Source organism: Mchenga conophoros, linkage group LG19, assembly GCF_057382185.1.
Source record: "Mchenga conophoros isolate Kocher_MC1m ecotype Shallow Benthic linkage group LG19, M_conophoros_male_GT1.1, whole genome shotgun sequence".
Taxonomy (NCBI): domain Eukaryota; kingdom Metazoa; phylum Chordata; class Actinopteri; order Cichliformes; family Cichlidae; genus Mchenga; species Mchenga conophoros.
Genome location: NC_140544.1, coordinates 17,850,477 through 17,867,572, shown reverse-complemented (window position 1 = coordinate 17,867,572; position 17,096 = coordinate 17,850,477). Strand labels below are relative to the sequence as shown.

Here is a 17,096-nt window from a genome sequence, read left to right as displayed (position 1 = left end):
ATTGTGGACATACATGTCACAGGGCTTTGAATTATTTCTTTAAATTGTTCTTTTTGCAGAGTGGAATAATTGTACAGCATACATCTTCATTGACTTTAAAAGCAAGAACTGGGAACACAAGTTTAAATTTATTTTGGACTTTCTCTATTCCACACAGGGCAAAAAAAGTTACAACCACCTCCAGTTTGGTTAAATGTCCCTTGGCAGGTTGCACCTTGACCAGGTGCTTTGGCTGAATATTTGACAACATTTCTTGGAAAAATTGGTAGAGTTCATTTATATTTTAAACTGGTTTATTGCCTTCCTTTTGGGAAGGCTGTTCCAGAAACTTAATGTCAGCCTGCTTTTTTTAAATTCCAAACCAGTTTTGATGTGTGTTTGAGATGATTGTCCTGTTAGAATACTGTGTTCAAGTTTCAACCGTAGCTGTTGATTTGAGGTGAAGTTGAAGGATTTGGAGGTAGTCCTCTTCCTTCATTGTTCCATTCACTTTTTTCAGTGTACCAGTACCACTGTCAGCAGAACAGCCCCAGAGCATGATGCTACAGTTGGTACAGTGTACTTAGGTTTGAAAACCTCACCTTTACTCTTTCAAACATACCTTTTGTCGTGACCAAATAGTGCTGTCTTTGTTCTGTCTGACCAAAAAACCTTTCTCCAGAATTAGTTTGATTTATTAATGTGGGCAGCTACAAATTTAAATCAAGCTTAAAGGTGTTGATTTTACACAGGCCCAATGTGTAGTGGATTTGAAGCAGAGGTTTCTTTCTTGGGTGGCACAAAAGATGGCTCTTAGTCCATTGCAACGTGAAACTGGCAGACTCAGAGACCCGATACTGACACGGTACAGAGGGAACTTAGACAGGAGATGTGGGACCAGGGCAGGCACCGAGACACAGACTAGACACTAAACAGAGGGAGCACAGAAATCAAACCTAGGAACTAGCAAATCTTAATAAGAATTAATCAGAAACATAAGCAACTCTTAATCAAAACAAAAACACTGAGTCAGCAGTCCCAGGACCATGACAGATGCTGGTGTTCCTGTAGTTTTCAGCTCATGGCAGGCTTGAGCCTTGGTGGTTCCTGGGTTGATCCTAACCAATTTTCCCACAACTGATGATAACAGTTTAGGTCTTTTTCCAGACAAAGGCAGAGTGGTGACTCATCCAAATAACATCGGGATCATCAGGTCAAGCAATTGTACTCATTCTTCGATCTTCACTGAGTTTGTTCGACTTTAATACTGTGCCTATATGACTATTGGGCAGTCCAGTGAGATGCAGACAAAGCAAAACTATCAGTTCCTGTCAGTCATGATCGCTAACGACAAGTTAATAGGGCTTGGCATTATCAAGTTAAAAGACACAGACCTCTTTTTAGAACCTTCATCACCACTTGTTACCAGATTTGAGCGAGTTTATGTATATATTTAAGGCTGTATACTTTTCAACATGCGTAGATTACAGTTATTCCAAAATAAACTAGATAAAAAACTTGTGCACGCAACTCTTGTTTGTTAAAGTCAGTAAAGATGTACGATGTACTATCATTCCACTCTGAAAATGAACACTTCTAAGAAATCATTAAAAGCCCCAAATTAACATAACAGCACAGCTTCTTGCAGCAGTAGTGACAGCAGAGGATACAGTGTCTGTCGAAGAGTCTTCATGCTATAGGTGTTTTTCTGTTTTTGGTTAAACTTTCACAAAGGTTTTTGTGTAGTTTAACCTTTAAGTTAAACAGCAACACATAGACAGTGTGTGTTTAGCTGAAGCAGAGAATGATATCTGCTCCTCTCTGCACTGTTCTGCTGAGTCACCATCAATTCTAGGACATTGCTCTGTAAATTGGGTTATGCAGTATTATTTGATTACAAAATATTGTAGCTGAAGCCAATTTGAAAACGTTCTTGTGTGCATTTTGTTCTTCACACATCCAAATTGCATTGTGACGTCTCAGGTGTTTGTTGCCATGGAATTACCATAAAGTTTGCCTCCTCAGCTAGAAAGAAAGAGCAGTGCTGTTCAAGCGTGCACTGACATTTAGAGAGAGCAGCATCAGGATGAGGCCTGGTCCTCTGTCCCTCAAAGGTGAGCCACTGTGTCTCATAAAAGCACCCGCTGTTGTATCACCCAACCAACCCTAATCCCTGAGCTAATCGGTCTTTGCTACAGTCACACAGTGATTGAAAACAGAAACTTGACCAAAAATTACTATTAACATGTGCAATCATCTTGCAATATTGTTGCCTGTTAAGGTCGGCGACCACGCCTGTGACCACTCGCGGTCAGTTACTCTCTTCTAAGGGTCTTAGGTGCATCAGGAGTGCAAGAAAATAACAATAAGACTGAGTCAGTTTGCTGTCAGTCTGCTATCAGATTAAATTGGGTTAAGTTGGTAGTTACATGCAGTTGTTTGTTATAATGTGATGATTAACTGTGATAAATTGGGGAAAATCACAATTTCAAATTCATTTGAACTTTTTATTTTATTTTTATTTTTTAAAGAAATTCAGACGTTCCCTCACAAATTGTGACAGAGTTTCTGCATGACTATGATTTAACTGCAAAAGGACACAAGTGTTTGGCGACCTTACTTTTATATAGAAATATAACCAGAACACAACCAGTTCAGTCATCTTGACAATCTATTGAATGTGAAACATCAATTTTTTGCAAACCTTTGCCAACACAATGTGGAAAATGGTTCTTTCAAAGTAAACTAAACAGTAGCATTTAACATAAATACATTAACCTAAATCTAATGCTAAACATTAAATACCTCTTAATACCACTCAAACTAAATCACCTGTGATGTTGAGCTGATTATAAATGCCTGTTTTAACAGCCCAGGTCTGTGTTTTCTTTCCTCATCCCACCCAGACCACCAGCAGTGGCAGCAGCAGGATGAGCTCAGACGGGGGCGGGCGGCCCGTCAAAGTGGGCTCCCTGGTGGAGGTGATTGGGAAGGGGCAGCGTGGCACAGTGGCCTACATCGGGACCACCCTCTTTGCCTCTGGAAAATGGGTGGGGGTCATCCTGGATGAAGCCAAGGGCAAAAATGACGGCACCGTACAGGGAAAGCGTTACTTCACCTGTGAAGAGAATCATGGGATTTTTGTGAGACAGTCACAGGTAAATACAGGTGTATTAAGTAAATGTCTTTACCCCAGTTATTTTTTTTAACACATAAGAGATTTTGTTTTCCTTTTATGTGGCACAGTGTGCTGTGTGTGTGGGCTGATATTTTCCTTTATTGTCTTCTGTGGTGCTTTTGGTTTTTGTTGCTTCGGGGTCTTTGGTTATTCTTTTTGATCTGCAACAGCTCCGAGTTTCTCTCCCTCAAAATTCTGCATAATGTGACCATAATTCAACTATAAATCAGAACTCTCACAATGTATTCAGGCATCCCTTTATGACTCAGCTCAGCAAAATAACTCTGTTTTACACAATCAAAGGTTTGCAGGCATAGAAATAAAACAAATACAAACTGATGACTTCTTTTCTTGTGTTTGTTTATAATTTCCTTCAAAATATACATACACAGACCAGTTCCATGTTTGGGTTTAAATTTAAAAAATGTATTTATCCTGCAAAAGTCTTTCTGAAATATTATACTGGCTAAGGTTATGGACCTGTGATTATTACGATGGCTTACTTTACCTGTTTTATCCTTCATAAGTAGCGCTAAGAGAATAGGCCACACTGAGTCTGGCAATAAATAAATAAATCTGTTTGGGAGGAGCAAGTTTACAGTGAGGTTTATGTTAATCATATGACTGTAATCTACATCTCTAGGGTTGCCAACCTAATGTGGAACTGGACTGTTACTACTAAAAAGAAAAAGTCAAAAGATTGGAAGAAATGGTACCTGCAGGATATCTCTTATGTGCGGGCTCACAATAATAAACAGTCAGTGTAATGTAACTTGCAGTATTGTCATATCGGTCTTTGTGACTGTCAGTTTAATTCTATTTGTTTTAGTGCTGGGACAAGCACCATTTTACGGTAGCTTATTATGATCAAATTACACAAAGTTGTTGCAGTCATCAAATCAGAACGAGATGTCTACATTGCTGAATCCAAACACATCAATCACTCTTTGGCTGCTCGTCAAATCCATCCACTTCAGGGCTAAAAAATCATTACCAATTAATGTGATGGTGGTTGTACTTAAATGTTAGCAGAGAACAGTTTATACTTTGTGTGTTCTGTTACAGTTACCAGTAACTGTTAAAGCTTTTTACCTTTTGACTGTGCTGAAAAAAAGTGATACGAATTTAATGCTAAAAAGAAACATCAAACCTATGTAGAATTACACGTTTATGCATAAGATTCAGCTTTACTGTAGATTAGCAGTTGTGTCACTAATCCTCTTCAGCGTGTCTCCTGCTTGGTTTAAAAGGCTCGCTTGTGGCTCCCCTTTTGCGATATGCCTCTTCTTCTCTGTCACCTCTTTCATTTAACAGCAGCACTCACAGTTGTGTTTTTGGAAGACATGACTAAACGTCTCTCTCCCGCTGTCTCAGATCCAGCTGGTAGATGATGGGGCAGACACAACGTCTCCTGAGACACCTGAGCCCGGCACTGGCAAGGTTCCCAAACGAGGTGAGAACGCACACACACATCCAGATGGTCATATTTGCAGGTCGTCTTTAGTATTCTGCTGGTACTGCTTTATCAGTAAAATTAAAAAAAATGCCCAAACACAGTAAAATCCAGTCTATCCTGTCCTTATATAGCCTGATAGTAAGTGTGCATGCCATATTTGAAACCAATAAGCAGGGTTTATTCTCACCTGCTCTCCTGCTGTAGTTTAGATAGACAGCTGAAGATCTAAGATATAAAAGCACTTTGGTACATTTAGTATCTTATTACAGGGATGCTGCCTGGTTTTACTTATGTGATGAGTGAATAACAAGTAAAAATTGTGGATTTGAATCCCACGTACGGTAAGTTAGCCACCACCAGATGTCAAAATCTTTATCGGTGGTTGTTTTAAAGTGCTTTATAGATAAAGGTGATGATCATGCCACAGTTTAAACAATAGCTGTGTCTTTATTTAAGAGTACTTTGCTATATCTTGAGCCACCCCTCATATCTTTGTATTTGTCTTCTAAGGAGCCCGACTTTTTTGCAAATCTTTTGAGCAGTAGTTCTCCAAACTTCATTTCTCTGGCTGTTTTCAGAGGAATGTTTTTATATATTTATTTTTTTAAAGTCACGTAACACTGACCCGTAAATCGCTCAAGCATAAAAAAGGCACTTAACTTGTGTCTATGTCTCTACGCATTACAGATAACTTGGCACAGAACAAACTTTAAATTCCCATTTTATGCATGTTGTTACTAACAGCCTGTCACAAGAACATGTAATGTGCTCCACTTCTTGAATCTATATAAAATGTTAAAGATAACATAGTTTAACAGGCATAACATTGATTTTTTTTGCACAAATAAGGTGATTTCGAAAGACTTATTAGCTGAAAACTTGGTGTGTAGCATGTCCTTAGAAAAATTAGGAAACTGGATAAATGAAGGACAAAAGAAGTGGCAGGTCTAAAAAACATAAAACGATCTACAGCAGATTAACATTACGAGGAAATATGTTATCATGTCATGTCTTATCAAGTGAGGGAATTATGAATGTGGATCCCAATGTGGATTTGAGATCTTAACACACATATATGTGGATAACACATTATTTTCTCCCCACTAAACTCGTGATGTTTCAGTGGTAAACACTTTTTTTGTGAGATTTTTGATGGACATCTGGGCCATGAAAAGGCAGATTAAATGAGACTGGACAGTTGATTCAGATGTAACCTGGCAACAAGACACTTTTTCATTTAAAGCAGTGACGCGAAGAAAAGGCCTTGAAACGCTGAGTGCTTCTGTAAATGCTGCTATGCACCAAAATGCAAAGGGAAAGATGAGCAGTAAGTGTAGCTGACAGGTATAAGTAATAACATTCAAAAGGCTCCAGTCTATTTAGGTGAGCTACTTTTTTTTACACCCCATAAATATATTTAAAAAATGTCTGTCTCGTGTTCTGGTACCTTTTTCAGTGAGTTTTATATCCACTCTGGCTTTACCGTTATCCATTCAATGTTATTGAATTCTTATAACATGCCTTCCCAAGTCTTCCCATATTACATCTTCATATCTTCAAATATATTCAGCCACTGTGGGTCTCAACTTTACAGTTTTCTCTTGTTTTGCCTGTTGTTGCTAATTTGCGGCAAGGCACATTGTACACATTGTAATTTTACCTCTGCCTTATTGCCAATATTTTCTTATTTTTAAACATGAAGGGCCTCCAAGACACAAATGAAATCAATCAGCCAACTGAAAACAAGAAAATATCGGCATTGGAACATCCGGTTCTGTCGCCCTTTCATAATAATCTCTGACACGCAAGTTTGTAAACCACAATCACATTTCTATTAGTTTTATTTTGCGTGAGTGGAAGAAAGAGACATTATTCAGATTATTACTATTACACAAATCTTCCAGGATGCAGATTTTTGTCTCTCTTACCTGCTGCTGCAGCCATTATGTGAGTTAGGGCCTTTAATTTGGAACTCTGCCAGCCTGAAAGCCAGAAAGAAAAGTTATTGTCTTACGATCTGGCTTTTGTCTGAAAGTAAATGGGGCTCTGAAAGTGACGGTGAGATCACCAGCATGCAAATAACACTTTCCCTCAATAACTTGAGTAGGGAAAAAAGGGCATGGAGAAGTGAATTTTAAATAAGGGTGCATACAGGTTTCAACAGCTGCCAGTCAGGTTTGACCATCTGGTGAATGAACAATAAATTATGTTGACTCTGTTTGCGCCATAGCCTGCTGTGGGACTTTTATAACTCTTAAAGATTTTTATCTTAATGTTCTGGGAATGTGTTTCTTCTTTATCTCGTCAGAAATCCTGGAGTCAGCCAAGTCTGCTAAACTGGTGAGTCAGATAACGCTGCACTGTGACGCAAAGTTTGCAGGAAAGCCGAGGCAAACGTGCCGCCTGACACCTGAATACACACACACCCACACTGCACGTACACACATTCATGCATACAGACTTCCACCTGCACACACACACACACACTCACACATAGACGTACTAAAGTAAGTGCTATGTTTTGGTGTTTATTGTTTGGCGATTTGCACTCTGCAGGGAGATTCATATGTGAGATATTTAATTTATTTCTGACGGCTGCTGTTTTGTTAGGTTTTGTTAGGATCAGGTGTTTGGGGAAAGTGCCTGCAGTAGATTAACATTTAATTTGGCTTCATCATAGCATGGCTGGGAATTTAAAAGGTGATTCCTACATGAAACTAGTGTAACATAACACTGTGATGTGGTAATTAGTTTTAATTTACAATAAAAAAAAATAAAGTAATGGGATTATTAAACAATATGCAATATTATATGAGGCTCTTGCATATTTACATCTGTAAATATTTCCATTTAATTCATCTTAATGCAATTACAGTTTAATCTGAGTTTACCAAATTCAGAAATGTGCTAAACCAAATTGTAGCTCTAGAGCTGAATGAGTTCTCTCTGTCCAGTAGAGGGCGCCGTTTACTCACGTAAGTCCAGTGTTACTCTGCATGTTTGGTAGACACTAAGAAAAATGTAGAAAGAATCCAGCACATCAGAGCCATGACTCAGGAGTAAAAAAGCACTGATCTAACTAATAATTTATTTAGTGTGCTTGACTTTTGCCTTCACGTCAAACTGACACTTAAATCCATTGCAGTAATTTTTCATAGGAATTGTTATATGTTTTAATAGAAATCTGGTGCTGAAGAGAAGTATACTGGTTAAATTTACCTTAAACCTGCAGTCTGTTAATATGGTGTGAGTTCACTTTTGATGAAAAGAGCAAAAGCAAACATGGTTTATGGATGTGACTATAGTGATGTATGGATATCTGGATTTAAAGGAATTTTGAGAAGTTTTGGGTTTGAATTAAACTTTAAAGTTGTACACATCAAGGAAAAAAAAATCTCTTTGCTGTTAAAGGTTAATCCACTGACAGTCCTGGATTCAAATGTCAGCATTTTGAGAGAATCTTTGCACAGGGAATAACCTGTAATGATAAGTTCACTCTGTCAAGTGGAAACCAGAACGGAGGCATTTGATTTAAAAAGTATATTCCAAATTAGTCACATTTAAATGACTTTTTTCTATGACCAGATATGTTGTTTTATTTATGCAAATTGTACGGTCATTGTAAAAAGAAAGTTAACTGTAAGGTTTCATGTATGAGGACATAATGAAAATAATCTGGTCCTTAGTAAGTGATAAAGTGAAAACAGTCACTTCAGGTTTTTGTTGCTGTTGGTGGTTTTACAAGGTACTGAATCATGGGGTGTGCTTCTGTTTTTCACAGGCTGCTTCTGATTTTTCACTCAGTTTTTGTTAAATATATTACAACTTGTACTGTGTCCTGTTTATTGTTCATCTCAGGTTGTGTTGATCTAATTTTAATACCTGGTAATGACCAGATAATCTTTTATGTCCTAATATGTAAAACCTTACCCTTGAAAGAAGTAGTACTTCATGTTTACATATACTGTATTTGTAGGATCTCATTGTTTCCATTTTTATTGCTTGTGTCATAGAAAATGGATGAATAATTTTTTTTGTTGACCAGCCATGGGAGAATGGCTCAAATTATTTTAATAATAGGCAATGAAAATATTTTTACACGAAAGTGTAGTTTAATGTGTTTTTAATGTGGAGAAAATGAACAAAATGAGAATGAAGAAGTGAGTATGAAGAGATTTGTGTTTGTGAAAGTTATTGAGGTCCAACACACAGGTCCAAACCACCACAGTTCCCATCACCTCTGGCATGCTGCTGACAAACTCCTGATCTTTAACCTTCACCCTCCCTCCCTCCTCCTTCCTTTCCTCGTCTCCTTACCTCCTTTGACCGACGCAGCGAGGAGTGAAACCCAAAAAGGTGCTGCATGTTTCTCTAACCTCGGTACAGTGGTAATGTTATGATGATGACCGTAGTAACCATGGTAACCGTGGCTCTGAATGGCCTCGCTGCTGCATGGCAACAGAGCCTCACCCCTCATTTTACCCATGACTCCTCGCAGCCATCTCTGGTCTCTGTACTGAAGCGCTCTGTGTTTGTATGAATGAAAGCTGTGTCCCATCACCTCACCGCCCTCTCTGCTCTCTGTTCGGTGCAGCTCTGTCCAACATTGTCTGCTTGGTCTTCTGCTTTCTGTGCACATTCAAACATGCTAAGTTTGCTAAGTGTCCAAAGGTTTTTCAGAGGCTCTGTGAACGTGCAGTGGTTCCTGCATGGAACCATTGTTTTTTAACAATAATGGTTACCACTTACCACCTACTTCCTCTGCAAGGTTGCATCTATAAAAGTAAAATGACACACACGAGCTAACAAAAAGGACAAAAAGCAGTCCATCATTATCATGTAACTATCTTAGGCTTCTGACCAGGGATGTCAAACAGATTTTACATTATGCACCACATACAGCACTTTTTGGATGGGCCACAGTGGTGAAAATCCTCTTTGTGTCGATGTAAAGAAGTTTAACTGCACATTTAATCTCCGCAATATCAAATTAAGAAAAAGAAGTATGATTTTAACAGTATGTCTCAGGTTTTCTACATGATAAAGAAATCTGTCAACACAACTGTTACGATCTCCCCCCACCCGTTAAAGCCATGGTCTGCTGTTTGGTTTGTATGGGAGGGGAGGGTCACCTGTGTCTTACAGGCTGTAAAAGGTGTAGAAGTTGTGGCAGCATGTTACCCACACTGTCCTGTAATTGTAAAGCACAATGTTTTTGTTAATTCACAGACACACTTTTAAAAAAAATGTATAGTAGACAATGAAAAAACAGGAAATTGTCTTACTTAACTGTTTTTCTATTGGTTAATTACTTTGGTGTTGAATGAATGGCCATGGGGAGGTCTTTGTTTAGTAGGAAATGTTGTAAAAAATACTTTCAAAAATGTATATCCTCCGTCACATTCTCCAAAGACCGGCCAGATTTGAGTCTTTGCCAGGCCGTTTCTGGATCTTATGTTCTACACCTTAGCTTTGGACTTTTTGGTTGGCAATAGATATTTTTTGCAGCAGATTAATTGCATGAAATAAAAATAACTGTAAAGATCAGGACATGTTTTGGGGTTCATGGGTTTTGGTCCTGCCCTCTCATTCACTCCTCTGTCACTTTTGGGATATTTCTGCTCAGTCTAGATACTAAGTTGTATATTCACGCATTTTTGATAACATTAACATATCTTGCAACCTATTATGGAAGTTAACACTTTTATATTAAACCCTGAAGTCTCTGTTTTTGTGAATGAGATGGATTAGTTCGGTTGTTGTTGAAAAGTCCAGTGATTCAGCCTTTGATTCTTGAATGAAAGCCTTACTAAATCACTTTAATTTATTACTAACTAAAGCATTAGTATTAAGAGAACAAACTAAATTAAACCAGTCTTTGGTGTGACCGTCACCAAGTTTCCAAGGTTGTTTGAAGCATCTTAGAGAACTGCAGTTCTTCTGTCTTTTCATGTAATCCTACACTGACTGCATGATGCTGACTTCACTGCTCTGTGAGGGCTGGACCATCTGTTGCACCACTCCCTATTACTCTTGTTAATAAAGGTCTTTATTAAAGACAGGGTGGTGTGTACATTATCCTGTTACACAATAATTTTGAGACCAGCCACAAAGTTAGAAAATATAATTTCCTTATAATATTGTATTTGTTCCCACACGTCTATCATGAGATCCAAGCTGGCTGTCCGCTGCTCTTTGTCATTCCTGGCTGACTCATACATGCAGGCGTTCCTTGAAAATGTCAGAATGCGACTGAGGTGAAATGAGCTGCCCTCCTGCCTGCAGTAACCTGCAGAGTATAGATTTCCCGTCAGCTCGGTTCTTCTTTATCGTCTCCTGGTCTGCATCTCCTCCTTGGCAAGCTGACTTTGAACATCAGGAGGGAACTTTAAAGCAGGAGGATCAAATGTTCAGTCACAGAGCCGGTGAAACTGAGGAAGAGTAGGAAATGTTAGACAAGACCAAAATGGAAACTCAGCGAAGGAAAAGCAAAGTAAAATGCTTTTGTACTGCTGTTCTGAAGCTTGACCCATAAGCCATTATTTTTCTCAGCTAAGGTTTTGGGCTTATTTATGCTTTCTGGACAGTAATTTTATCTCCTTTCGTTTCGTTGAAGCTGCATTGCAGTGACCTCGGAGGCAGCGATCCTCCCTCTGTGTGCTGGGAAAGCAGGAACCTGATACATCTCCACCCATCTCCGCATCCACTCTGTCTGTCGGCCGCTCTCACTCCATCGCTCTCAGAGTAGCACTTAGTCTGTGTGCTGGAGAGAATTTGAGTGGATTATGAAAAGATATGTTTAATATTTGAACAGGACAGTTTTCTCTAAGCTGCTCTGTAATAGATACTCATAAGCTGTTTTTCTTTCTGCCTCTGCTGCCTGACGTCCTGTTGCTTGTTTTGTTTTTTTCTCTCCACAATCAGATTCCTAATACTCTTAAACATCGCCCGTTTACTAAAACCTCATTGGACATTTTCTCCCCATGTTATTTTTGCCCATGACGTGAAAGTATTCGAGGTTTAAAGCTCACAACTAATCAGAGTATCTTATACTTTGTGGATTAATCCTCTTAGATATCCCTCTCTCTTCCTGCTGAGCTGTTGGTGCAGAGCAACAGATTAGTGAGGAAGGTATCACGATTGCTTCCTTAGACGGCTCTTTAGGAGACTGTCGAACTATTAAATCTCCCCTTTAAATAAAAAAAAAAATCCTTTTGCTACAGTTAATGTTACTTTTAAAGTTCGGATCTTATCTCTGGCTGTCATGATGTTTGCATTTCTGAGTTTTTATGTGAGGCTTTCTTAACCTCTGTACTCTGGGTATGTGTCTATGTAAAGCACGGTTAGGCGCAGTTCAAAAATAGCAAGACTCACTAAGAAAGGTAGACCTCATAAAGCCGCTCAGGTGTCGCCCCCCCCCCCCCCCCCCCACCCCCCACCCCTTTTGTTTTCATCAGCCTCATTTTAATGAACCTTTTTGAGGATCTGCCAGCGTTGCTAGGAGATAAGAGAGGCTTGCATCAGCATGGCTGCTCATTTTCCCCTCTCACCTCCATTTACAGTCCCGCCCTCCTCTCCCTCACATCATCCCTTTCCTCCCCTGTCTGTCCCCAATCACCACTTTACACCCATCCCTCCCTCCCCCTCTCCCTCCCTCCCCCCTGTCTGTCTGTGTTAGAGGTGGTGATGAGTGGGTGAGCAGCAGGGAGGGAGGAGGGCACACAGTGATGTAATGCAGGAGCAGCTGACAAATCCCAACAAGCGAGAGAGAGAAGAGGGGGGGAAATGAGACAGAGGGTTGGAGAGAGAGGTTAGGGGAGGAGAGGCGTCTCCGGTGTAGCAGGAAACGGCAGCAGGCTGGAGGCTCGTGGCAGAGGGATGTTCGAGTCCTAATCAGAGGCGAGAGCAGAAGAGAGGTGCTGACAGAGGGCGCCGGCAAATGGATTATGAGAGAAAGAGGACATAAAGGAGGACGATAGCAGGAGGAAGGGACGAACAGAAGGAGGGAGGGGGAGCCTGGGAATAAATCGCCGCGGCCATTTGCACCACTGCAGCTCCCCGGCCTGAGCCGCTGCCTGTCTGACTGTTCAGCTTCAGCTTTCCGCCTGTCTGTTCTGAACCCGCTGTCTGTGGATCTTTGCCTGTTTTATCAGCTTCCTGTTTGTGTGTGTGTGTTTGTATGTTTCTGGGTGACCGTGTGTGTGTATGTCTTCTTCCCTTGCAAAAATGATGAGACAGACTCCTGCACCCCGGAAGGTACAGAACTCCATGTGATGCTCTTTTTCTGTTGGGTTTCTTGTGTTGATGTTATCATCCTTTTCGTTTTGTTGGCAGAGCTGTTGTAAAGGTCATGTGTCCTCATTTTGTTTAAGGTGGAATTGCCTTTTTTCCCATTTTTTTCCCCAGACCATTGATATTTAATATTCCCAGCATAAAAGTAAAAGTGTTTGCAGCTCAACTGTGCTCTTTCTTTGACTTCTAAGTTTATTTTGCCCATGTTGTCGGTAGCTGTCCATGCTTCTACATGTGTTTGCAGTTGTTGAGTTGCCTTGTATCATATTTATTGTTTTATTTAGCCTCATCATACAGAAGCTATGTCTTACTCAAGACTATACGTTGATTTCCATCACTGTTTGCAGATGTGGCAAGCAGGCAGATGTGGTTTGAGTACAGTTTGTTCTGGCAACTATAGCACAACATGGTGGTTTAAGAGGACTGACAGATCTTAGGTGGTACAGCTATAAGCTTGGGCAAGTTTCTGTTGGATGGTAGTGCTTTAATCCAATAAAGAACAATAACAAGCCAAAGCCCAGATGGAGATGGATATTGATTGAGTGTACTGAGGGCAGATAGTGGAAGATAATTGGATGCAACAGATCATTTTACATGAATATGGTAGAAAGTATACAAGTGTCTGGTCAGGCTTGGGTTAAGTTTAAATCATCATCATAGACGTACTTTAATATGAAGTGATAGTCACAAGAAAAGATTAATATTGTTAACTGTAGATTTATTGTAGCAGTGCCTGAATGCTTCAGAATTTTCTGGTATCGTCAAAGATTGTTTCCTCTGTAATTTAACACTAATTACAGGTAACAGAGACAATGGTTAATTGGTACATTTGTAATATATTAGAAATCTTTTCCATGTGCAAATCTAGACTTACTAGTCGCAAGACTTACTTCCAGGATCTTTAAAGAAAATAATTTGAACTTTAGTATGTTGTAGAAAAACAGACTATGATTTTAATCTGCTGAATAGCGACTCAGTTTCTCAGTTTCATGTCGCTGGAAAATAATTAGGTCATGTAACCTGGGCCTAGAGATCAGTCTATGAAGCCCTGATAACCTTTGGTTAGTTGGGGAAAAATGTATTTCTACCAGTCGAATGTTGGAGGTTTTTTGCTGTTAGTAGGTGAAGTTGGGTTACAGTGCTGTACCGAGCACCTCCTTGCAGACTTATGAAAGATGCCAGCTTGTCTGCATATACTCCCCAAATACTTGCTAAGCAGTCGTAAAACTACAGAGTGTAACACAAACCATAAATGGAGACCACCAAAGTAAAAGTTTTAAAATGTATTGCTTTCAATCTCTTATTTTGGAGGCATTCCCAGTTTGCATAAGTTTTACTACTGGTAGTGGTTAGATGGCAAGTGTTTGCAGACAAGTTGGTATCTTCCATGAAAACTGTAGTCGGCCGTGGTAGTCTGCTACCAAAACCAATCACAAGGGCATTTGTGTTGCAGCAACTTTGCAACTGGTTTCAAAAACCACTCTCCAACCCACTGAGGAATACACATTCCTCACAGGGGATTGTTGGCTAGTCTATAGGCCTGGGTGACTGAAGACTTGTGGACAAGTTACCAGGGAATCTATAGTTTAACTGCATTTGTCATTGTCATCCTCGAGGTAGGAAATCAAAAATAGTGTAACCCATGTGTGTTATACAGTGCAAAGTGTTTCTTTACAAGCTCAACTGCAAATCTTGTCATCCACCCTGCGGTGTAGCATGTCTGAAACACATGTTGTACCTGAATGCTGCTGTTACCTCAGCAGTATGAGTGTAGTTCGACATAGATGAAGCTAACTGAGATACAATGCGGTCATTGAGGTCACAGCGGCAGTACCAGTCAGTGTCTCTGTTGTTGCCAAGACTGTGGTCATATGGGTGGATGAGATGAGGCCCAGAGATGAGTTAAGACAATAAAGATCATTAGAGAAACAGAGCAGAGATCTGTGTAGATGTTATTATGATAGATGATAGTAATATAAGTAGGGGCGTCTTGTCAAGAAGAATACATTAACAGGGTTTCAACTGTGAGTGAAGCAGCAAATATTCAACAATGGCCTAAAGTCATATCAGCTTCATCCACTCATTCTTACTTTTTATTTTTTTGGAATCTTTCTTTACTATGACTTTGCCTTGAATTACTAACCCTGGTTGTTTGTTTCCTTCCCTTCCCTCCTCTCCTCCTGCTGCCCTTTGACCTTTACCTGCTTCCTCTCCTCTTCTTCAGACCACGGCCAGAAGGCCAAAGGTGAGCCCAGTCTTCAACATCATCAGGGTTTCCACCTTTTGTCAGCCTGCGTTATTTGAACATGCGATTATTATTTTCACTTCACGAGGCAGATCAGATTTATGCACATAACTCATAACACGAATCATATTTTTGTTCAAAAGCATAAAAGATGGTCCACTTTAATCTTACAGATTTTACACTTTTTAAAACATCTTATGTTTATGTCAACACTACATTTATTCATCTAAAGTTTGCTTTATTTCTTATTGCTTTCCATCTGCTGCACACCTTTTTTCATATATTTTTAGCACTTCTCATTTAGCATTACATCGGTATTTGTTTTCTCTATTTTAAGGTCTTAATTGTGTCTGAGGTCACTATTGAGTTCTACTGAAGAAGGGCCCATTTGTATATTTCTTTGGGAAATTTACAACAGCTAATAAACAACTCAGTCAATTTTTAGATAAACTGAAATTCTCTTTTTAAGGTCTGAAGCTAACAAAACAATGAGCATGAATAATCAAATATCTGTTAATATACTGTATAGACATTTAATATTATACAGATGTTCAGGTCTCAGCTAGTAGAATAAAAAAATGTAATGATAAATAATTTAACAATTATTTTGATGTAGGTGATTTTATAGAGAAGCTAAATCCAGCCCCAAAGTTGAGTTAAATTAAGAGCACAGTGCAAAAGTGGTGAACTTTACCCAATGTCTTTACATTTCGCTTGGAAAGAGAAAGAGGTGCAGTGATTAATTAAATCATGCACAAACATGAAAGAAAATGCAGCATCTATGGCAGAGTTCGTACAATTTTAAAGACCGTGTTGTTATGACCATGTTTTATTCTTCAACATATTTATTTTATTGAGCTATACATTTTTTGCAGTCTGTTAGTAACAATGTGCTTAATGGTACAGTTTAAAAGTTGTCCTGTTTAATCGGGATCCTTGGAAAGAAAATATAAAGAAATGAGGGAAGACTTTTCCACAGCACTGTAACTCAGTCAGATGCAGCTATTAACATTTCTCATGGTGCTTCTTCTCATGTTGCTTGTAGACACCACATCCTGAATCACAGCTGTCAAGCCAAAAAAACCCCAACTACAATAATTAAATGCAGTCAGCTTGCAGAGGGACACCTTTTTTGGCCTCATCCACACAAATGATTTACTCTTAGCTGCTTTTTGCAAAGTGTTTCTCTCTTTTAAAAAAAAAAAATGTAATTCTTGTTGTTGATTGGACTTTTTTCTCGATTCCTTCAGCAGCCCAGCCGACCTGCAGGAGGGAAGGGGGCCGCGTCTGGCTCGGCTTCAGCCTCTGCTGGGGAGATGAGCAGCAGCGAGCCCAGCACGCCGGCACAGACCCCCCTGGCTGCTCCGGTCATCCCCACCCTCCACTCCCCTGGAAACCCTCCAGCTCCCATCCCCAGCAAGGTCAGTGTGTGTCTGGATCAGAAGTTCTATTCACCCTGCGTTGGACAGATCTGATGTGTTTTACTGTTTATCTATACATTTTTCTTTTCTTTGAATGCTTATTGACCCATTATGAAGGAAGCTTCTGTGGCAGCACTTAGTCCACAACAAGTATTTATGCGAATGAGCAAAGCCTGCTTAAAAAGGCACTACCCATAGTCACTGTTACACCCCGGCCTAGGCAACCGGGGTGCAACGCAGGAAAATAAAAATAAGGCACAACACACGAGAAAAAAAACTAAAGCTCTCCACCAAAAATCCCAAAACGAAAATATCCCATGACGAAAGTATTTACAACAGACTATTTATTTACAACAAACACACCAAACTATTTACAACACGGGGGAGATCGCGACCATGACATACTGAAACACAGGGTTTAAATACATAGAGGGAGCAATCAGGAAATGGACCACAAGAGGGAAACACAGCTGGGGCAAATTAGAACTGACGAGACAGGGAAAACGTAAACTGAACACACTAAGA

General features: G+C 39.7%; 1 protein-coding gene across 8 annotated transcripts in view; it reads left to right on the top strand.

The window, feature by feature from the left end:
- The window catches only part of LOC146551999 (dynactin subunit 1-like), a 36,015-nt gene that overhangs the window by 5,204 nt on the left and 13,715 nt on the right, over positions 1 to 17,096 (top strand). For 3 of the 8 annotated variants that reach the window (XM_085257749.1, XM_085257745.1, XM_085257746.1), the window contains exons 2-8: positions 2,886 to 3,137; positions 4,532 to 4,610; positions 6,922 to 6,953; positions 8,949 to 8,993; positions 12,852 to 12,869; positions 15,130 to 15,150; positions 16,401 to 16,571. In XM_085257749.1, the coding sequence (XP_085113875.1) occupies positions 2,910 to 3,137; positions 4,532 to 4,610; positions 6,922 to 6,953; positions 8,949 to 8,993; positions 12,852 to 12,869; positions 15,130 to 15,150; positions 16,401 to 16,571 (594 nt within the window). In that variant the 5' untranslated portion in view covers positions 2,886 to 2,909. The remainder of the gene's footprint in view (positions 1 to 2,885; positions 3,138 to 4,531; positions 4,611 to 6,921; positions 6,954 to 8,948; positions 8,994 to 12,851; positions 12,870 to 15,129; positions 15,151 to 16,400; positions 16,572 to 17,096) is intronic. The other 5 variants (XM_085257750.1, XM_085257752.1, XM_085257747.1 and 2 more) reach the window with 4 other exon arrangements.